Genomic DNA, 19,906 nt, shown 5'->3' with positions numbered 1-19,906 from the left:
AAGTAAGACTAGAAATCTGTTGCTATAGTTACCACCATAGAATATTCAGTTGCCCTCCACCTGAATATTAAACTATAGGCTCTTTAGAATGTTGTGAAGTCATGTGAACACAACCTATTGAGAGATTCCTACAGTCTGTGAGCTCACTTGGCCCTGGTCGCTGTGGGTGATTAATTTCTGACAGGTTCTTTGGGGTTGGGTCGCAGAAGCTGCAGTCTAGCAGGGACTCCCAGACTTCCCTCACCCCAGACCCTTTCTCAAGGGACCTGCATTTCAGATAAATGCCAAAGATATGTGCTGTGGAGTTGTGTTCAATCAAAATCTTGATTAAACTAGGTCATTACTAGTCTAACTTCTGAAGTGTGTGGAGTAAGCTTGAATGCTGAGCCCAGGATTTAGTTCCTTGGTAGTGTTGGCATTGTGCAGGTTTTGGAATTAGATTTTGTCATAATCTCAGCCGGAGGGCAGGGGCCAATACAATACATATGGTAGAAAGATCATTTTTGTCTCCAAAAAGAAACTTGACAAATGTTGTACCTCATCATGGTTTGATTGCGGTTGGATTCACAAACCCACTGTATTTATTTTATTCTATATAGCAGAAAGTCCTTTCTACTGGCCAACGTCATGCTTATATTTTTGAGTAGTATCAACGCTTTCAGAGAAAATAATTGGACCTTAGTTTATATGTGCTGACAGAGAAGACAGTGGGCCTTATTCATGACACACACATTTGTTCTTAACCTCTTCACCTCTTCTTTGGAAAGTTTTTGGCATTCACAAAATGTGTTAAAAATGTCTTCAGTTCTGTACACACAAGGAACTCAACATTCTGAGTCATATAATGAACTCTTAACCACACACAAGCACATTTTTGTGCTTTTGTACTTTTATTTTTTGCATAACTCTTACATTTTTATGTCTTTTGAGTGACATTTTCCAAAGGGGGTATATTTTTTAGTATATTTTTTTATGTATTTGGATGACATAAACATTAAAAATCATGAAAAACAACTTTGACACAGAAATGTGCTTGAAACTGTAAAGATATAACTCAATGAAGGAACACCATACAAAAATGATTGGAATTCTCTGGTCGTCTCCATACCCCCGTGTATACAGCTGGTCCTCAAGTCTGAAAGGCGTTATTTGCCCCCTTTATTTGTACAAATACCAGTTCAAAAAGCTCTAACACTAACCTTCCTAAATACTGCCACAGATTCACTCTGATTACAGATACCCTGTTTGTCAGAAATAAATTAGAAATCCCACTTGCAGTGTTATTAATAGCAAGTAAAGTAATTAATTAGGCTACTGCTAAAACCTTTTAATGCCACCATTTATAAATAGCTCTAAACTCGCACTGCATTAACGTTATTTGATGAAGACGAGCTTCGGTCTCGATCTGGCAGCCTTGTGTTTACAAATTGGGCGCTCTCCTCGTTGACCTACACGGGCGGGGTGCCTGATTAAGGGACTGGTATACAGGTTATATCTATTTGATCAGTTTGTAATTAATGCAAATTCACATGCCCAAAGATTCAGGTGTGTCTTTTGAGGTGTTCTGGGTTATTCGTTTTGAATTTGCGTTTGGCCATTGGCATGCTCCTCTGGCTGCCTGTTGCACACGGCACTTCATGTCCTTTTATAGATGCAGACGGCATCTTGTCATAGAAGGGGGCGTGGCCTCGCCAAGGGGGAAAATAGAATCTTTTGGGAAACACAATTTTTCACTCTTTTTAGCCATTTTCTGGTGGAATATGAACTTATTTATCACATACAAATAAAGTCCAGTGTAAATCGGGTCCATATGGATAATTTCTCACAGCAGATTGTTCTGTAGGAGTGAAAAAAACGCAGTCATAGCAAGCGCCAGCTAGCGTTGGCATTAGCATGATGCTAACATGTATGAAGTACTTGTTGAATAATTAGAGAAAGGGGTTTGAGCACCCCCATGATCAAGCTCTGTTGTCGGGGGCTTCATGCCCCTGGTAGGGGCCGTCACCTAGGGCCTGTTGCCATGGGAGTGGCAAACAGGCCCTAGGTGACGGGTCAGACAGAGAGCGGTTCAGAAGCCTCTTATGAGAGACTAACAGGCCCGTTAAATCGCGAGGCCGTCCTTCTGTGGACCCACCACCTGCACGAGGAGCCATAGGGGCTGGTGCAATGTGATTTGGGCAGCTCCAACAACTGCCCCCACGACCCGGCAACGGACAAGTGGAAGAAGATGGATGAATGGATGGACCATATATGGGCGATTCCAGAGATGCCGTCTGTATCTATGGTGAATGAGGTGGTGACTTATGCTAATTAGTGCTAACAGGCACACGCTTCCACGTTGGCATTCACCAACCTCAGAACACAGAGAATGTGTTTTCAGACACTGCCTTCGCAAGTACAGATTTTAAGATTTTTTTTTGGAAGATGTTCATGAATGAGGCCCAATGAACTTTGAGACCAGAAACAATTGCAGTTGGACAGTTACCAGAGTTACCACCATGGAATTTGCCCACCGCCTCAATTTGAAACTATAGGTCGTTCTAATGTTGTAATGAAACCTCACAAACAGTGGAACAATGAACTGTTGTTTGTTCTACTGCGTCACAGGAAAAAGAAAATCTCTGTGCCACCAGAGAAAAGCGTTTCTCAAAAATAAACATTAACCACCAAAACTGTTATTTCGTTTGCTAAAATTGTGAGACTCTCTTTTTCCCCCTCTGAGCTCAGCAATACCTCAGTGATCCATATAGCCAAAGTGCTGGAATGTTTTCGCCTGCCTTTTGTTCTGTCAGTCCGCCCTTTCCGGAGGATTGCTGTCGCTGCAAGCTGGACACAATGAAAGACACAGCCAGCTGCGGCGGCCGGCGTGGTGGCACTTTCATCAAAGCCAAGCAGGGCTGATGCTGGGTTGTTCCATTATTAAACACCTCAAGTGCGCCACCAGCCAGAGTTTACTGAGCAAGACAGAAACGGAAAAGGGAATTGTTTGCTGATGATGAAATTTGGATTATACGTTATGAAACAAGCAACAACATCCAGCAGTGATTGTGACAGTGATTCAGAATCAGAATATCTTTGCTTGTAAAGACACTATATAGATACGTCCATCAATAGTTTTTACATAAAGACATGGCGGTTTCCTTTAGAGTTTCCAGCCGTGTTTGAGTACACTTGAGTGCACTTCTTTCTAATGGCCTAGGAGGCAGAAAAATATAATGCGCATCTAACAGGAGCATGTACATCACTACAAATCAGAGGATTAGGAGCATATTAAGTATATGTGGGCCTAAATGTATTGCTAACATTGCATTAACATAGTTTTAACTCTACCACAGATTTCACATAAATCTCCAGCGTGTCCAGAGAATATAAAAGTCTACTTCCATGTTTCTAGCCATCTTTGATATACTTTCCCCCGCTGACGAGTGCTATTTTTGCGTTCTGTGAAAGCGATCCAGACCAATGACTGACGTGGATGACCTAAGTGGATCGAGTCCAGCAAATCATCGGATGTGAACATGCCCTTATTTTAGATCTTTGGACTCATTGCCACAAAAATAGTTGTTTTGTTTTTGTTTTGTTATTAGCATTAAAAATAATGGGAGATACAGATCTGGAACAATTAGTCTTCGCCCATTCACTGTAAATTCCGATTGAAATAAAGTGTTATAATTACTAGGAGACCTGAAATTTTCAGCATTTACCCACTATTCCATGTAAGAAGTACATTTTCAAGAGAAAATTGTGATTAATTGCTTTTCCGTTTTACAGCAACATGTTTCCGCTCCAATAACAGGGTTTTGCCAGTAATTACTAACTTTACATGATGCCAGTAATGATTATTTGTCGTCCTGTTGTGCTCACGCTCAATCTAAAGTATCCATTATAAGATTCTGTCCCATTTACTAGGATTTGACAGTTTTTAATAATATAGGCTTAACATTGGCTTGACTTGCTTTTCTCTTTACCCAGCACATGGTTTTAGAATATTCCATTAACCAGTACTAAGCATAATAGTACAGGTTAAGGCCATATTTAAGTAACAAAAGTAATCAGTGCTCGGAATTCCCAGTTGTCAGTACTAACATGTCTAGTAATCAGAACTTGTATCATAAGCAATGAATACTGTGAAAGCCGTCTTAATCATACTAGCGTTACTAGTAATCATGGCTTAACATTGGGCGTAATAATTATGCATCGGGTTTACAACTTATCCCAAGTAAGTGCAATGAGTTGGCATTTACAGTGTTGTTGATGGTAGATGATCTCCACGAAACTGAAACGCAACCTCATAACATTTATTATTGGCTCTGGGAACCAGCAGGAAACCCCTCTCTGAGGATCTTTCATACGACTCTAAGATGTCAGAGATGTACTTGTAATAAGTATCTATTCTCTGAGCGACAGGAAGCCAGGGGGCAGAGACCAAAGCACTGGACTAATATGGTTGTATGTCCTGGTTCTTGTCTTGCCTGGCCTGCCAAACTACATGCTTTTTCATAGATATTTCAAAGACATATAGTCTGGGAGCAGCATGATCTCAACGATTTCCCAGTGGGCGTGATTGACAGATGGCATCAACCAATCAGAGCAATGCTAGATACGTCGCAGCAACAAGTGTCAGGAAGCCTTTCCAAAAACGTCCTTATTTACGAGGAAAGCTTCGAACGCTGTTTCTTGCTCCGGTTTTAGGGATTACATTTTTTTTTATGATTTAAAACAGACGAAAGAGCAGAAGAAAACATCGTATCACTCCCGCACACGCCATCTCTATTGTTTGGGTATAGTGTGGTGACGGCTTCCGCCTCATGGGGGAATGAAGTCCCGCTTCTCTGTGTGTTATTCGACCGATGTGGGTAAAAGGTGAAATGATAGGCTGTGAGGAGCTGTCCAGATGGTTCTTCTTTTGAACAGAAAGGAGGAGTGTCTGGCAGGCCAGGCAAGTTCTTGTCAGGACTCGAGCAGCAGCGTTCTGGAAGTACTGCAGCTGTCAGTGAGCAGGCTGTTAGAGTAGTCTAACGTGCTGGAGACAAATGTGTGGATTATTTGCTTAAAGTCTGGTTTACACAGAACACCTTGATCTTAGGAATGTTTTTCAGATGGTAGAAAGCTGCTGCTGGTGTTGTTGCTTCGATGTGACTGCTTAAGTTCAGGTCTGAGTCAATGATTACTCCTACATTTGTTTTGAGAGAAAGACTGAAAACACATTCTCTTTGTTTCTGTGGACCAAAGGCAATGCTTTCAGTTGTGTCTGTGTTTAGCTGGAGAAAGATGTTTTGAACCCACAAACTGATCATTCTGACTGGCATTCTGTCAGTCTGTTTCAGGGCTCTTGTATGTTTCCACAATCCAGTGTATCTCAAAGGCGCATTATTTATTTTTATTTTTTTAGGGTGATTGTATCTACAGATATATGCCCATGTGCCACAAACTGCACATAGTCCTGATTGAAAGAAAGGAGAGAAGGAAGTCAGAGAGGTAGGGAGTCGAAGAGAAAAAGCTAGCAAAAATAGCCCAATTATTGTGTTGTAGGGGGGCTCGGAATTTGAAGCAAACGACAATACACCAATTGTGAGGAGACGGATTCAGAACAGCGCCATTGTAGCGAGTCACACTGAAAGCTGCTGCCAGGAGCGTGACTAAGAGCAAGTTCTCAAACAATAACCTCCTCTGGCCCCAAAATAAACTAAACCAAATTAGCATGAAGCGTGTGGAATGATATCTGTAAAAAAAACGCCGGCTGCAAATGAACAAAGTCAGGTCCTTTCCAGTCCAATCACTCACTTCTGTCCAAACCTCATTACTATTCCACAGCGCATGATCCGTGCTCTCCGTGCGCCCATCCACCCTCATGCACGCTCAAGCCGCACATGCTCGCCCATCCCTACAACCCACACAGTGTTCATTAAACAGGTTTACTCTGTCCATTCCTATCTGTGCCGAGAGGTCTGCGCTCCTATTAAAATTAAACACGTCACCCGATCAAACATGGCCTCGTCGTCACGTTTGACACCAGGTCATTTCAGAGCTGTTATTCTAGAGGCAGAGAGAGAATACATGCAGCCGTTCAACTAAAGAACACCTATGGTGATTGTGCTGCACCACCCTCTATCCCCAATGAGAACAAGGTTTATGTGGTCAGTTATATTTATTTATTGGTTTATTTGGTCAGGACAGTGCATGTTGAAGAACATACATGGGACTCATGCATGTAAACACGCCACGCCGGATTATAGCCTTAAGGTTAAGGTCAAGGTATACTTTATTAATCCCTGTAGGGGAATTCATTCTCTGCATTTGACCCATCCTCAATGCCGCTGTGGTGACCTGTAGGAGCAGTGAGCAGCCAGCGTGGGCCGGCGCTCGGGGACCCATCTCCATGATGTGCAGCTAGGCTGGTGGTCAGAAACACCTGGCTGGAGGATTCAGCTATTAAGATAAGATAAGATAAGATAAGATAAACCTTTATTGATCTCACAAAGGAGAAATTCACTTGTTACAGTCGGCGTTACTTCACAGTCTTATTGTACAGTCTGACATGTACAGTCTATTGTACATGTTTCAGGGGTAGGGGAAACTGGAGTACCCGGAGGAAACCTACGCAGACACGGGGAGAACATGCAAACTCCACACAGAAAGGCCCCGTCCCTGGTGGGAATCGAACCCGGACCTTCTTGCTGTGACGCACGAGTGCTAACCACTGTACTACTGTGCCTCGAGCTAGTTTCCATTCGTTGTCCCTGATGGGCGAGGAAAGCACTATTCTTTAGTCCTCACAACGTAAAAGCCTGGCTCCAAAGAGTTTTTATTTTTCAAAAAAATTGCCATGATCCATGTGACAACACAGGGGTAGGTGTCATATTTTTACCCACACTGTTAAACACAGATAAAAAGCTGAAGCCTAAATCTATGATTGACAGGCTCTCTAACCGCTGACCCTCCATGAAAGGCCACAACACTTTGTCACTCCTATTAAAAAGTTCAGCTAAAAACAGCTGCTGAGTGTCAGCTTTGTTTCCCCCACGACGTCACACATAGATACAGTACATAGATTTTTTCTGCACTACTTCATGCTTTTATATTATTTTAGATTCATATTGTATAATAAATGGTGACTTGGGCAAACAGAGATGGCTAATTATCGCAAACACTATTGATCATCACTTGCTGGCTTGCTTGCTGCAGGATCTCTATTATTGAATTTGATTCACGCATGCTCTGCCTTTGAGTGTTCAAACTTTAGTAGCCACTGCCGGACAGAACTGCGCCACTGGAGAGCTCCTTTACTTATGGATTCAGTCCTTGCTGAGTGAGTGATTGCCTGATCATCTTTGACCTTGTAAATTCACAGTCATCATTTTCAAATTGCACATTTGTGAAGCTTGTTAAGTTCTCCGTCATTACTTAAAGTGTTCCTTCTGAAATTGCACAACCCGCATTCTTGCTTCTATCATTTGACCGCAACTTAAAAGGGGGCACTTTGGCACAAAAGCAAGAGAATAAAAAGGTAAAATCTCAAACCGCTTAATCATCAGCATTGTGTAGATTTATGTGTGGGAGCAATGGCCTGACTTTGGTAAATGGGCTAATATTTATATGACTTGCAGCACTGTCAGCTCGGAGCTTGTATTTAATCAAATATCACATTTGAATGTGTTTGTATTTTGCCAGGAATGAAACTGCTTCATAAGGAGATTTGATAAGGAACATTTTTACGGTGGTTGATATTTAAGACCGAGGCAGGGGGGGTGGTCATTTGAGGTGTTGTATGTAGCGGAAAAAGTGTAAGACTTGGTGCTTCTGGACATGGTCAAAATTCAAATAGAATGTATTTTACAAATAGTTCATAACAGGGTATAAACTGGTCTATTCTTTATCGTCCCCAAAGGTGACAGACGTGTAATCAATCCCTCAGTGCCAATGGTTCAACTCAACTGACGGGTAATCTTTTCTTTTTTTTTTTAGCATTGATTCATGTTAACATCTTTCCCTTGTCAAAAACATTCCTTAGTAGTATTTTAGCTTTATTCATGTGGTTTTGAGTAATCCTGTTTTTTCTTCCTCTACGGTTGAAACGCTTTATAACCCCTCTGCTTAAGCCTCAATTATGCATGATAAGTCCACTTTAATGGACAAGAAGTACTTGTCTCTTCTGTTTTGTTTTATAATCACACTTGCTATGACTAACATACAGAGCATCCACATTCAGTTTATTTTATTTTTTAACCGGCCTGCGAATCATTGCTTTGAGAAAAACAATACTTTTTGTAGGTTGCTATGGTTACAGAAGGAAAATGTTGCCCATAAGTTAAAACAGCATGTGTAAAATGAGTAGCGACCGAATTGCCACCTTTCTCCTGCTAGTTTTTATGAACGCTGTTAACTCTCATCTATATATCCGATTAAGAACATGCCCCTGGAGTGCTCTTTTCTCTCTCTGCCTTTTGCTTATTTACATTATATTTTGTATATCCAACGCTTTCCCCTGGTCCTTATCATTGGTTCTGTGCCAATAAACTTCATGAGCATACCACACTGGTCTGATAGAAAAGAAAACGTTTTGCAAATGTATTAGCCTATTTTTCATCAATCGAATCCGAAATGAACATGCCCCTCTTTTGTTCATCGTGTCTTGCCCTTCAGCAGCACTTGAGGGCTGTGCTCAAAGAGAGGGAGCACACACATCAACCGTCTCAGCATCTTGTGCTTCATATCGCTCTTTATTTATTTGTCAATCAGCCTCATATGCACAATCTCACGAGGTCAACAAGTCGACAGTTTTGTATGATCTAAAAATAAACCTGTGTCGGACGCAGCTTACCGCCGCTTCCCTGCAACATATTTTTGTCACTCCCAGTGGAGAGAGGGAAGTGAGGGAGACAGACACTTGTGAAAGTCTGCTGTGTTATGTAAGGTAATAGCCAAATAAATCAGTAAATAAACCCCAAAACCAAAAAGTGCTGTGTACAAATTTACGCGGGTCGGGCGTTGAGGAAGGGGGGGGGGGGGGGGGGGGGGCTGCTGTCAGCCAGTTGTCATAAAAGCAGTACTTTTGTCTCTGCATCGGTCACCTCTCAATCACTTATAGGGCTCTCTCTCACCGCCGCCGCCAGTGTCTAAACATCCTGGCAGTCAAGACTGTAAAGCTCAAACTGTATGAGCAAAAGGCTCAAAAAGCCAACAAACACATTTTCTGATAATGAACTCTGAGGTTTGTCGTCTCCACGGTTGTCAAACAACAAACTTGTTGCTTTGGTTTCCACTGACCTGCATGTTGATCTGGTAATGCTTTAGCACTCAACACATCTCCCGCTTGACTGAACAACTTCACACCGACACAGAGCTGGCTTTCTCCACTTCATACTTCAACTTGAATATTGCATTATGGTTGCCATGAATCTATCAAATATGTTGAGTTGCTCATCACTGAAAATGCGAGGATGTGTCTGCTTTTCTAATGAATGACATTGTTTTTTGTCATAGAAGAGACAACCCGGCATACTGTGCTGGTGATCGGATTTATGGCTCTTACAGGGAGCCGAGTCTTTGGGATTAATTTATTTCAATGAGCTGTTTACATGTCAGATTATTGACATCATTTTATGTTTACATACACCTCATAAAAAGACACATTTGCATAGACTCCAACTGCACAGTGCAGAATGCTTAATGAGGTAAAAAAGAACCCTAGAGTGTCAGCAAAAGACTTACAGAAATGTACTGGCAACATGCCAACATCTCTGTTGACACATCTACAATACGTAAAACATGGAACAAGAATGGGGTTCATGGGAGAACGTCACGGAGGAAGCCACTGCTGTCTAAAAAAACATTTCTGCACGTTTGCGAAAGAGCACTTGGATGCTCCACAGCACTACAAGCAAAATATTCTGTGGTTTGATAAACCCAAAGTTGAATAGTTTGGAAGGAACATACGGAGGAAAAATGAACAGCACATCAACATTAAATCCCTATCCTCACTGTGAAGTATGGTGCAGGGAGAATCATGGTGTGGGGCTGTTTGTGTGCTGCAACAAGACAATGACCCAAAGCACAATAGCAAATCCACTTCACAATTGTTTCAGAAGAATAAAATATGCGTTCTGGAAAGGCCCAGTCAAAGTCCTGACCTAAACCCGGTTGAGATGCTGTGGCATGACCTCAACCATTCACACCAGAAACCGATCAACTGCATTAGTTTTGTAAACAGGACTGGTTCACCAGCTATTAAATCTAAGGGTGTACTTACTTATTCCACACCATCTTGTGAATATTTATATGTTACTGCCAATAAAAACATGATAAAATGTATGGCTGGTATTAGGCAGACACTGTTCAATCATTCCTGTGATTTTGATGAAGATCAGACCACATTTAGTGACCAATTTAGGCAGAAATGGGAGAAACTTACTTTTTCGCGCCACTGTACATTCCATTCAGATTTGGTAGAATTGCATTTAAACTGTATATTTTTGTAAAAAGTAATTAAAAAATTGTGTCGAAAATTCTATCTCTCATTCTTCTGAAATTTGACAAATAGAACTATTTTTTAAAATTCTAATTGACCAAAAAAAGAAAAAAAGAAGAAAGAAGTTTGGTTTCAAGTCAGACAGTGACAAAAAAAATGTCTTTGTTTATGAAGTAAATGGAAACATATGGTTCTCACTGTATATCATCTAAGACCTGATCGCTGACGCAACAAACTTTAAACCACTGGATGCTTTTTTTGTGTTTTTTGTTTGAAAGAGGAAACCAGCTTTAACAGACCAAATCACAAAAGATCTTGCTGTGGGCTACACAAGGCCACTGTGCAACATGTTGATTTTTACGTACTTATATGCATTTATTTTGTCTTTTTCTGAAAAGTTCTTCTTAAAACTAATAGTCCATGGGCCAGACCAAATATCGGTACCGAAAAGGTGGCAAAGGCTATCGTATATTTTTAAGTAGGTCCATGTCTGAGGTTTATATTTTTGTATGATAGCCTTTTCAGAGTTACAGCTTTATCATTGTTTTCAGCTGTTGAAGTGAACCACCCCCATGTCAAAAAAGTCGCTTTTGACACTGGTCCATATTTTGGTTGAGGCCATTTCCAGCACATTAGATACTGATTTACACCATTGTATTTGGTATCATTGTAAAGAAGACATTTTCATGTTTCATTTGAGCCCAAATGTACTACACTGTGACTATTACCGTGGTAACCATAGCTCCTTAAACTCAAACCTGAGGACAATTTTTCACCATTTTCATAAAAACAGTTTTACTATGTTTAACGCTGTTTCTTCAAGGAACATCACAGAGACAAATGTTTGATACTGGGTAACTCTCTAGACTCTGAGGATTCAGGAAATGTATAACATGTCAGTACTTTCTCAACTTAAGGCCTCACAGTGAGCCACGAAGTAAAAGAATGTCCACCACACATGAGCCTCTCCCTTTGAAATAAGCCTATATCTGCCATTCTAAGGTTGGAACAGCTGGTGAGACTTTCTGTCCAGGACAGGCCAATGCAACTTGAAACTACATTTGTGGAGAAGAACAGTTCTGTATTTTTAGCAAAAAGTTGTTTACCTATTTTATATATTATAGATATTTATCATATTATATGCTATATACACACAATGCCATTCTGTTTCTTTCACTACAATACATAGTCCTGTACATTTGTCTAAAATGTCTCAATAATCCAAGATAATTCCAAAAGTTTGTCTTTGTAGACACCACATGGTTATGCCAAAAATATCATTTTTACACTAGATACAAAATTAGTTGTTAATTTATTTGCTGTAGAAAGTTTTTCTGAAGCTGAATTTGCCATAAACCACACGTTTGAACAACACCCTTTTTACTGCTTAGCAAATTAATAAAGTAAATAATTTTGTAAGGTCATTTCAGTAAAGTTGATTTATTTCATTACAAATAAATCAAATATAGTAGTATAAAGATGGTGAGGTGTGAGGTGTTATAGATTATAACCAGGACATGAAGAGTCAACACAAAACTACAGTTTAGCCTCATCCAGAACTAAATCACAGAGGCAATTTCTCCAGCTTTTCTGAAGTTATTTTAAGTTCTTTGTACATGAATTTTTTTTTTGTGTGTGTGGACGTGCTGTATTAACATATTTGAGTTTATTTTTATTTTTTTTAGGTTGTGTAATTAATTTATTTTCTTCCCAGGCATATTGAGTCTGTGCACATGAAGTTTGCTGTATAAATGACTAAACAAAAGTTTACTTATTAGTTTTATGGACAGAACTTAACGACACAGCCAGGAACCGGAGGGTGTCCGGTTTGGGAACCCCAGGATCTCAGGTGTTGTTCTGTTGGCTTCATCAAATCAGGACCTTCAGCTGCCCTGGGGGGTTTTGCAACCGACTGTGAAGCAGGATGAGTATCAGCACCTCCAAATCCGAGGCCATGGGTGGCTTCCCCTCTCCAAGTCGGTAGAGAGGCCTTGCCTCAAGTGGAGGAGTTCAAGTATCTCAGGGTCGTGTTCACGAGTGAGGGATGGATGGAGCGTGAGATCGATAGACAGATCAGTGCGACATCGGCAGTGATCGGTGTATCAGACTGTTGTGGTGAAGAGGCAGCTGATTTACTGATTGATCTATGTTCCCGCGGGAGGCGACCAGGAGGCATCCGGAACAGATGCCACCTAGCCACCTCAGCTGGCTCCTTTCGACGTGAAGGAGCAGTGACTCTACTCCGAGCTCCTCCCGGGTGACTGAGCTCCTCACCCGATCTCGGAGGGTGCGCCCAGTGACCCTGCCCACCTACATTAGGCACTCAAAGCGCTTTACAGCAAGGATCCACTCACCCATTCATACTCTCATTCACACACCAATGTACGCAGACACTGGGGGCAATGTGGGTGAAGTGTCTTGCCCAAGGACACAACGACAATGTGCACTTTCAGGAGGCACTTCAGGAGGCTGTTCTTTCGGTCATGACCCAAATCTCATGACCATAGGTGAGGGTGGGAACGCAGATCGATCTGTAAATCGAGAGCTTTGCCCTCCGACTCAGCTCCCTCTTCACCACGACAGACCGATACAGCGACTGCATCACTGCTGACGCCGCACCGATCCGTCTGTCCATCTCACGCTCCATCCGTCCCTCACTCGTGAACAAGACCCCGAGATACTTGAACTCCTCCACTTGAGGTAAGGACTCCCCACCGACCTGTAGAGGGGAAACCACCTTTTTCCGGTGGAGAACCATGGCCTCAGATTTGGAGGTGCTGATCCCCATCCCGGCCGCTACACACTCGGCTGCAAACCGCCCCAGAGCAGCTGAAGGTCCTGGTTCGTTGAAGCCATCAGAAAAACATCATCCGCAAACAGCAGAGATGAGACCCTGAGGCTCCCAAACCGGACGCCCTCCGGCCCCTGGCTGCGGCGAGAAATTCTGTCCATAAAAGTAATGAACAGAACCGGTGACAAAGGGCAGCCCTGGCGGAGACCAACACGCACCGGGAACAGGTCTGACTTACTGCCGGCAATGCGAACCAAGCTCCTGCTGCGGTCATACAGGGAACGGACAGCCCTTAGCAGAGGGCCCCGGACCCCATACTCCCGGAGCACCCCCCACAGGGCACCACGAGGGACGCGGTCGAACGCTTTCTCCAAGTCCACAAAACACATGTGGACTGGTTGGGCGAACTCCCATGAACCCTCGAGCACCCGATGAAGGGTATAGAGCTGGTCCAGTGTGCCACGACCAGGACGAAAACCGCATTGTTCCTCCTGGATCCAAGGTTCGACTATCGGCCGGATCCTCCTCTCCAGCACCCCGGAGTAGACCTTACCGGGGAGGCTAAGGAGGGTGATTCCTCTGTAATTGGAACACACCCTCCGATCCCCCTTCTTAAAGAGAGGGACCACCACCCCGGTCTGCCAATCCAGGGGCACTGTCCCTGACCGCCACGCGATGTTGCAGAGACGTGTCAGCCAAGGCAGTCCTACAACATCCAGAGACTTAAGGTACTCAGGGCGAATCTCATCCACCCCCGGAGCCACCGAGGAGCTTTCTCACCACCCCGGTGACTTCAGCTTGGGTGATGAGCGAGCCCACCTCTGAGTCCCCAGCCTCTACTTCCTCATTGGAAGACGTGACGGTGGGGTTGAGGAGGTCCTTGAAGTACTCCTTCCACCGCCCGACGACATCCCCAGTCGAGGTCAGCAGCCCCCCACCCGCACTGTAAACAGTGTTGGTGAAGCACTGCTTCCCCCTCCTGAGGCGTCCGATGGTTTGCCAGAATCTCTTCGAGGCCGACCGATAGTCCTCCTCCATGGCTCCTCCGAACTCCTCCCAGACCCGAGTTTTTGCCTCTGCATGTCTGCAGGCATGTCCTAGTGGGACAAGGCCTCGTGGAAGACCCAGGACACGGTGGTGGGACTATGTCTCCGAGCTGGCCTGGTGTCGCCTCGGGGTCCCCCCAGAACAGCTGGAGGAGGTGTGTGTGGATCGGAAAGTTTGGGCATCTCTGCTGAGACTGCTGCCCCCGCGACCCGGCCCCGGATAAAGCGGAATAAAATGGATGGATGGATGGATGGATGGATGGATGGATGGAGGATGGATGGATGGATGGATGGATGGATGGATGGATGGATGGATGGATCTATGTTCTGCCCACCTATGGGTAATGACCGAAAGGACAAGATCGCAGGACAGGCAGCCGAAAGGAGTTTTCTCAGTCACCTAAGAGGAGCTCGGAATAGAGCTGCTGCTTCTTCCCATCGGGGGGAGCCATCTCAAGTGGCTCTGGGACACACTGTCTCTTTGTGGCCTGGGAAGCTTCGGGATCGCTTCACAAAAGCTGGAGGAAGTGGGGAGGGATGTCTGGAAATCTCTGCTTTGCTGCTGCCTCCATGACCTGACCATGGGTTAATTATCTTACCACCAAGTGTGGACTGAATGAATACCTTTGGGCGACTTGTCTCATGTGAAGAGTACTCCTTATACTCATATTCTATCCTTTCTGCCCTCACGTATGAACTAGATCTCAAGATATTTTAACTTGACCACTTAAAGCATTCCTCCTCTAAGACCCCAGACCGCAAACTTGCCAATGCCAATCGGTACAGTAACACAGTAAATCCTTGGTGCCGTGTACAAAGTTCAAGACTGAAGAACGCTAAGCACTAAGAGTAACCACTGAGGGCATGCAATCTCTCCTGTGCATTCAACACTTTTTGGGCCACCTGGCGCAAGGACAGTGTTGCTCCAAACAAGACAAGACCCACATTCTTTTCCTTGTTTACATCGTGCTGCCTCATGTTGTTCCTTTAGTGTTATGGGCTTCTACAAGCTCTATCAGGTCAAACTAAAAACTTGAGTTAACCACTGTCCGTGTCTGAGAGAAAAAGATGTGAAGCCGGTCCTGTTGTGGTTCCAGTCTGTACTCAGCCGTAATTCACCCCCACTCTTACACCACCTTTCTCCCTCGACCCTTCACGGTCGCGGAGTCTTGTTGGAAGAAAACAAAACATTGCCATTGGCCATGGTCGCTATTGTCAACTGTTGAAGGAAAAGCTTGGTTCTTGCATAACCAACTGTCTAACCAACTACAGTTCGTGTCTCTGGGAGACAGCTCTCCCAGATCTCCTACAGCTGCAGGAGTGATGCAGGACAATTTCTTACAATTTCCACAACTTCTCGTACATAAAGAGGTATTCCCTTCACCCTTTTCTATTAGCATAATGGTTTTTGTACAAGGGGTTTCAAGAGTAACTGAATGTCTAGCTGTCACCTCACAGCAAGAAGTTCCTGATATCCCAGGCCATGTGGGACCTTTCTGCGCAGAATTTGCATGTTCTTCTTTTTGTTTCATGTCCCCTGAGTCAATTTTCTGTAGAATCTAGTTCTAGTAAGGTATAACACCTTGGTGCTTCTAACCTAGCTTTTGGCTCAAAATCTAGTGATAGTTAACCCCCTTTTGTCTTTGTCCCCAGGGCCATTCGACGGCACAACTCTCTAGATGTTATATCGCTAGAAACTTTATTTATTTACCAATTACCAATGTAAAATTATGTGGTTTCAGTAGTGAATGAGTGAAAGTGAATGAGACTGTCAGTGAGTGTTTATGCAGTGTATAGGCTACATAATGTTTTAGTTTATATAATTCAGAATAATTGTAATTTTTATGAATTTAATTTCAAGTTGCATTGGCCTTTCCTGGACAGAAAGTCTCACCAGCTGTTCCAACCTAATGGCAGATATAGGCTTATTTCAATGGGAGAGGCTCATGTGAGGTGGACATTCTTTTACTTTGTGGCTCACTGTGAGGCCTTAAGCTGAGAAAGTACTGACATGTTCTACATTTCTTGAATCCCCAGAGTCTAGAGAGTTCCCCAGTATCAAACATTTGTCTCTGTGATGTTCCTTGAAGAAACAGCGTTAAACATAGTAAAACTGTTTTTATGAAAATGGTGAAAAAATGTCCTCAGGTTTGAGTTTGAGGAGCTATGGTTACCATGGTAATAGTTGCAGTGTAGTACATTTGGGCTCAAATGAAACATGAAAATGTCTTCTTTACAATGATACCAAATACAATGGTGTAAATCAGTATCTAATGGGCTGGAAATGGCCTCAACCAAAATATAGACCAGTGTCAAAAGCGACTTTTTTGACATGGGGGTGGTTCACTTCAACAGCTGAAAACTATGATAAAGCTGTAACTCTGAAAAGGCTATCATACAAAAATATAAACCTCAGACATGGACCTACTTAAAAATATACGATAGCCTTTGCCACCTTTTTGGTACCGATATGCCAGATTTTGGGGTTTGGCCCATGGACTATAATGCTTGCACTCTCAGTGACTGAGACATGATGCTGTTTTTCTATTAAAAGACACAAACAAAGTATCCCCAGAGGGTACATGCTACGCTGTGTACAACTTATCCAACACTCATTAGCAACTGCATACATCGTATACACAAGCAACGCACCATTCACAACTATTTATAACTTCAAAAGGTGTGAGTCAAGCCATGCACATTTTAGTTTCAGTTATAAAAAAAGTTCTAATTATTCATGGTTGATAAAATCAAAGCCAAAGGCAGATACACGGGTTTGGAAAAAAAAAAAATACCTCGATAATGAGGCCAAATCAGAATTCATGTAAATACACCCTCACTCATTTAACCTTGCCAACACAAATTTTGCTATTTGTTTTTAAGGCTCTGACCTCAACATCAACGCTTGATGACAGTTCAGTAGTCAATGTGGACAAGAAAAGTGAAATTAGTATGATTAAACAAATATTTCTTAAATGCAATAAATACAAGATATCCAAATGCCAGAATCAATTTTGATTGACTAAGTACGGTGGGTGTAATATGATGAAAATCTTTAAACACATTCACATTCTGCATTTTACAATGTCAAACATTTAGATTTTAGAACAAAGGGATTTCGACTGTTAAGGTCATGAATCAGTAGACAAGAGCCTATGTCATTGTTTTTAAACTATTACCTGTTGCTAGTTGTCATGGTAACGATATGACAACTAGTAATTTGTTTATTATTGTCATTGTGTCGATCAACATTTATAACTGTTGTTGGATATATCAGATAAAACTTCAAGTCAGAGCCCATATTGTTGTTCCTCCTGTTCTTGCACCTAAACAGGACGACACTTTAAAGTTGTAACTTTACATTTTTGATCACTACTTTTAATGTAATCTTTTTCCGCTGCTTACTTTCTGCCACTATTTTATGTCACTGATGATGTGAGCAGGAAACGGGTCTATTTCATGCTAAAGCTTCATTGCTCAAAAAATTACTGCAAAAAATGAGTGTTGGCACAACCAAGTTAACTTGAACTTATCCAAAACTTTCAAGTTTCACATTCAAACATTAATCGGTCATTAAAGGTGATGAATCAATTTAAATTATAGGAGTCGCATAATGGCCAAAAAACATACGTGAGTTGCAACACAGAAAAAAACATGTGCTCCAACTGTGTCATTCACAAACATTTTGAAGAATGCATGATGTGGATAAAGCATTTACCTTATTGTTGAATCTTTGTATTGTCATTTTTGCATTTGAAATGTTTTTGCGAGGCGGCGAGTCATACCTCACACTCCCGGGAGCTGGACAGTGTGCAGGTGCAGGATCCAGTGCCATTCCCGAGCACCTCCAGCGCCTCCGGGCTGGCCGCGGGGTTGTAACTCATGTAATACTCTTGCAATTGGGAGCTGAGGTTCTGCTCCGGCTCGGCACTCTTTTTGCGGCGCTTCCGTCCGACCATGGACCTCTGCTGGAGCAGCCTGGTCGCCACCGGATATCTTCGCCACGCCACGTAGATAATCGTCAAAATGAGCGACATGCTGAAGAATAGCGCCACACTACCTACTACCACTTTGTGTAGCGTCATGTGTTCGTATTCCGGAGGCGGCTGGTAGGTCGATCTCGGACGGGACATTGAGTCTCTAGGGTTCTTGCTCATGTGACCGGGGAGAGTGGGGTTTGGAATGGGTCTAGGTTGGTAAGGAGGGAGATCGTCATAGAAGTCAGTAGGTACAAAAAGGGGGGAACCACTGGTCAGAGCGAACGGTTCGGCCGTGGCTTCCGAAATGACTTCTGACATCGGCGATGGGGTTTCCGTCAAAACATAGTCTATTTCTTCGCAGATGCCATGGTTCCTCGTAGCATCCATGATCTTTTCTCCTTGGAGGTACTTTGGGGTGCTGCACATTATAGTGGTGTCTTTAGTTCCACGGAAATTCCTCAACCAAGCGACAAGGGGGCATATCCCAGGGCTGCAATCCCATATGTTGCCTGCAAGACTGATAGACGTCAGGGATATCCAAGCCGAAACAGCCTCCTGAGAAACATTGGACAGTTTGTTGGACTCCAAATTGAGAACTTGAAGGTTGGGCAAGCAATGGTAAACAGCAGGGTCTAAAGTCTGGATTTCATTTCCGGAAAGATCCAACTTTTGAAGGGTGTACCAGGTCCACGGAAGGCCTTGGTTGACCACTTTTATCCGATTCCATTGCAGATATAGCGATCTCAAATTGGCAAGTCGTGGGAACAGAAAAAAGTTGATCCGTGAGAACTGGTTGTGCTCCAAATGCAATTCCATGAGCTTCTGGAGGCCTAGAAAGGTTGTTCGAGTGAGCGCTTTGATCCGATTATAACCCAAATCCAAAAATTCCAAACTTCGGCATTCCAAGAACGCACGTAGCGGAATGCTTGACAGGCCATTTGATCGGAGATGGAGATTTTGCAACTTTCTTAGACCGTGGAATTGCCCTGGTTGCAGGATTTCCAGCTTGTTGTAGGACAAATCCAGACTTCGTAAGTTCGGAATTCCATGGAATGTAGAGTTGTGTAGTGACGTGATCCTATTGGAGCTAAGAATAAGCTCCTTTAGCCTGCGCACTCCCTGAAACGCTCTACTGTCCACTGCCGAGATCTGGTTGTGGTCCAAGTATATCCAAAGGAGCTGGCCGAGATGGGCAAACTGGTAGGGTAGCAAAATGTGCAATTCGTTGTAGCGCAGTGAAAGTCCTTGGCATCCTACCGTGATGTTTTCGGGGACTTCCAACAAACTTGATGAATCACAATGCACGGTTTTGCCCTCGCATCGGCAGTTGTTGGGGCATGTGCGCTCTCCAAAACTCTGCAGGGCTGGGGCACGCAGGAGGAGCACAAGAGGGAGAAGCAAGTGTGCCAGCCGCCCATACCACATCAGCGAACCTAAAGGGAGAAGAACAAACGAAAGGGTTTGTCATTATGGCTTGCAAATCACATTGCATTTCCTAAGCATAAGGCGGTCACAGATGCTTCCTGGTATGTGGTATTTAAAATATAGATGCAAACTCAGGGTGATGAATTATGAATGAACATTAGCATCTGGAGCATGCTCAACTTTTGTTATGGATATG

General features: G+C 43.2%; 1 protein-coding gene across 2 annotated transcripts in view; it reads right to left on the bottom strand.

Annotated features, from left to right (window-relative positions):
* Nucleotides 1-19,906, bottom strand: part of lrrtm4l1 (leucine rich repeat transmembrane neuronal 4 like 1) — a 177,135-nt gene that overhangs the window by 82,921 nt on the left and 74,308 nt on the right. The window contains exon 2 of one of the 2 annotated variants that reach the window (XR_013794247.1): nucleotides 18,024-19,718. Coding sequence is in view for 1 of the 2 variants with exons in the window: in XM_079582610.1 (XP_079438736.1) it covers nucleotides 18,091-19,718 (1,628 nt within the window). In the remaining variant the exon portion in view is untranslated. The remainder of the gene's footprint in view (nucleotides 1-18,023; nucleotides 19,719-19,906) is intronic. The other variant, XM_079582610.1, reaches the window with a different exon arrangement.

Source organism: Gobius niger, assembly GCF_951799975.1.
Source record: "Gobius niger genome assembly, chromosome: 2".
Taxonomy (NCBI): Eukaryota; Metazoa; Chordata; class Actinopteri; order Gobiiformes; family Gobiidae; genus Gobius; species Gobius niger.
The sequence above is the reverse complement of the archived record's forward strand: the minus strand, read 5'-3'. Positions and strand labels throughout refer to the sequence as shown.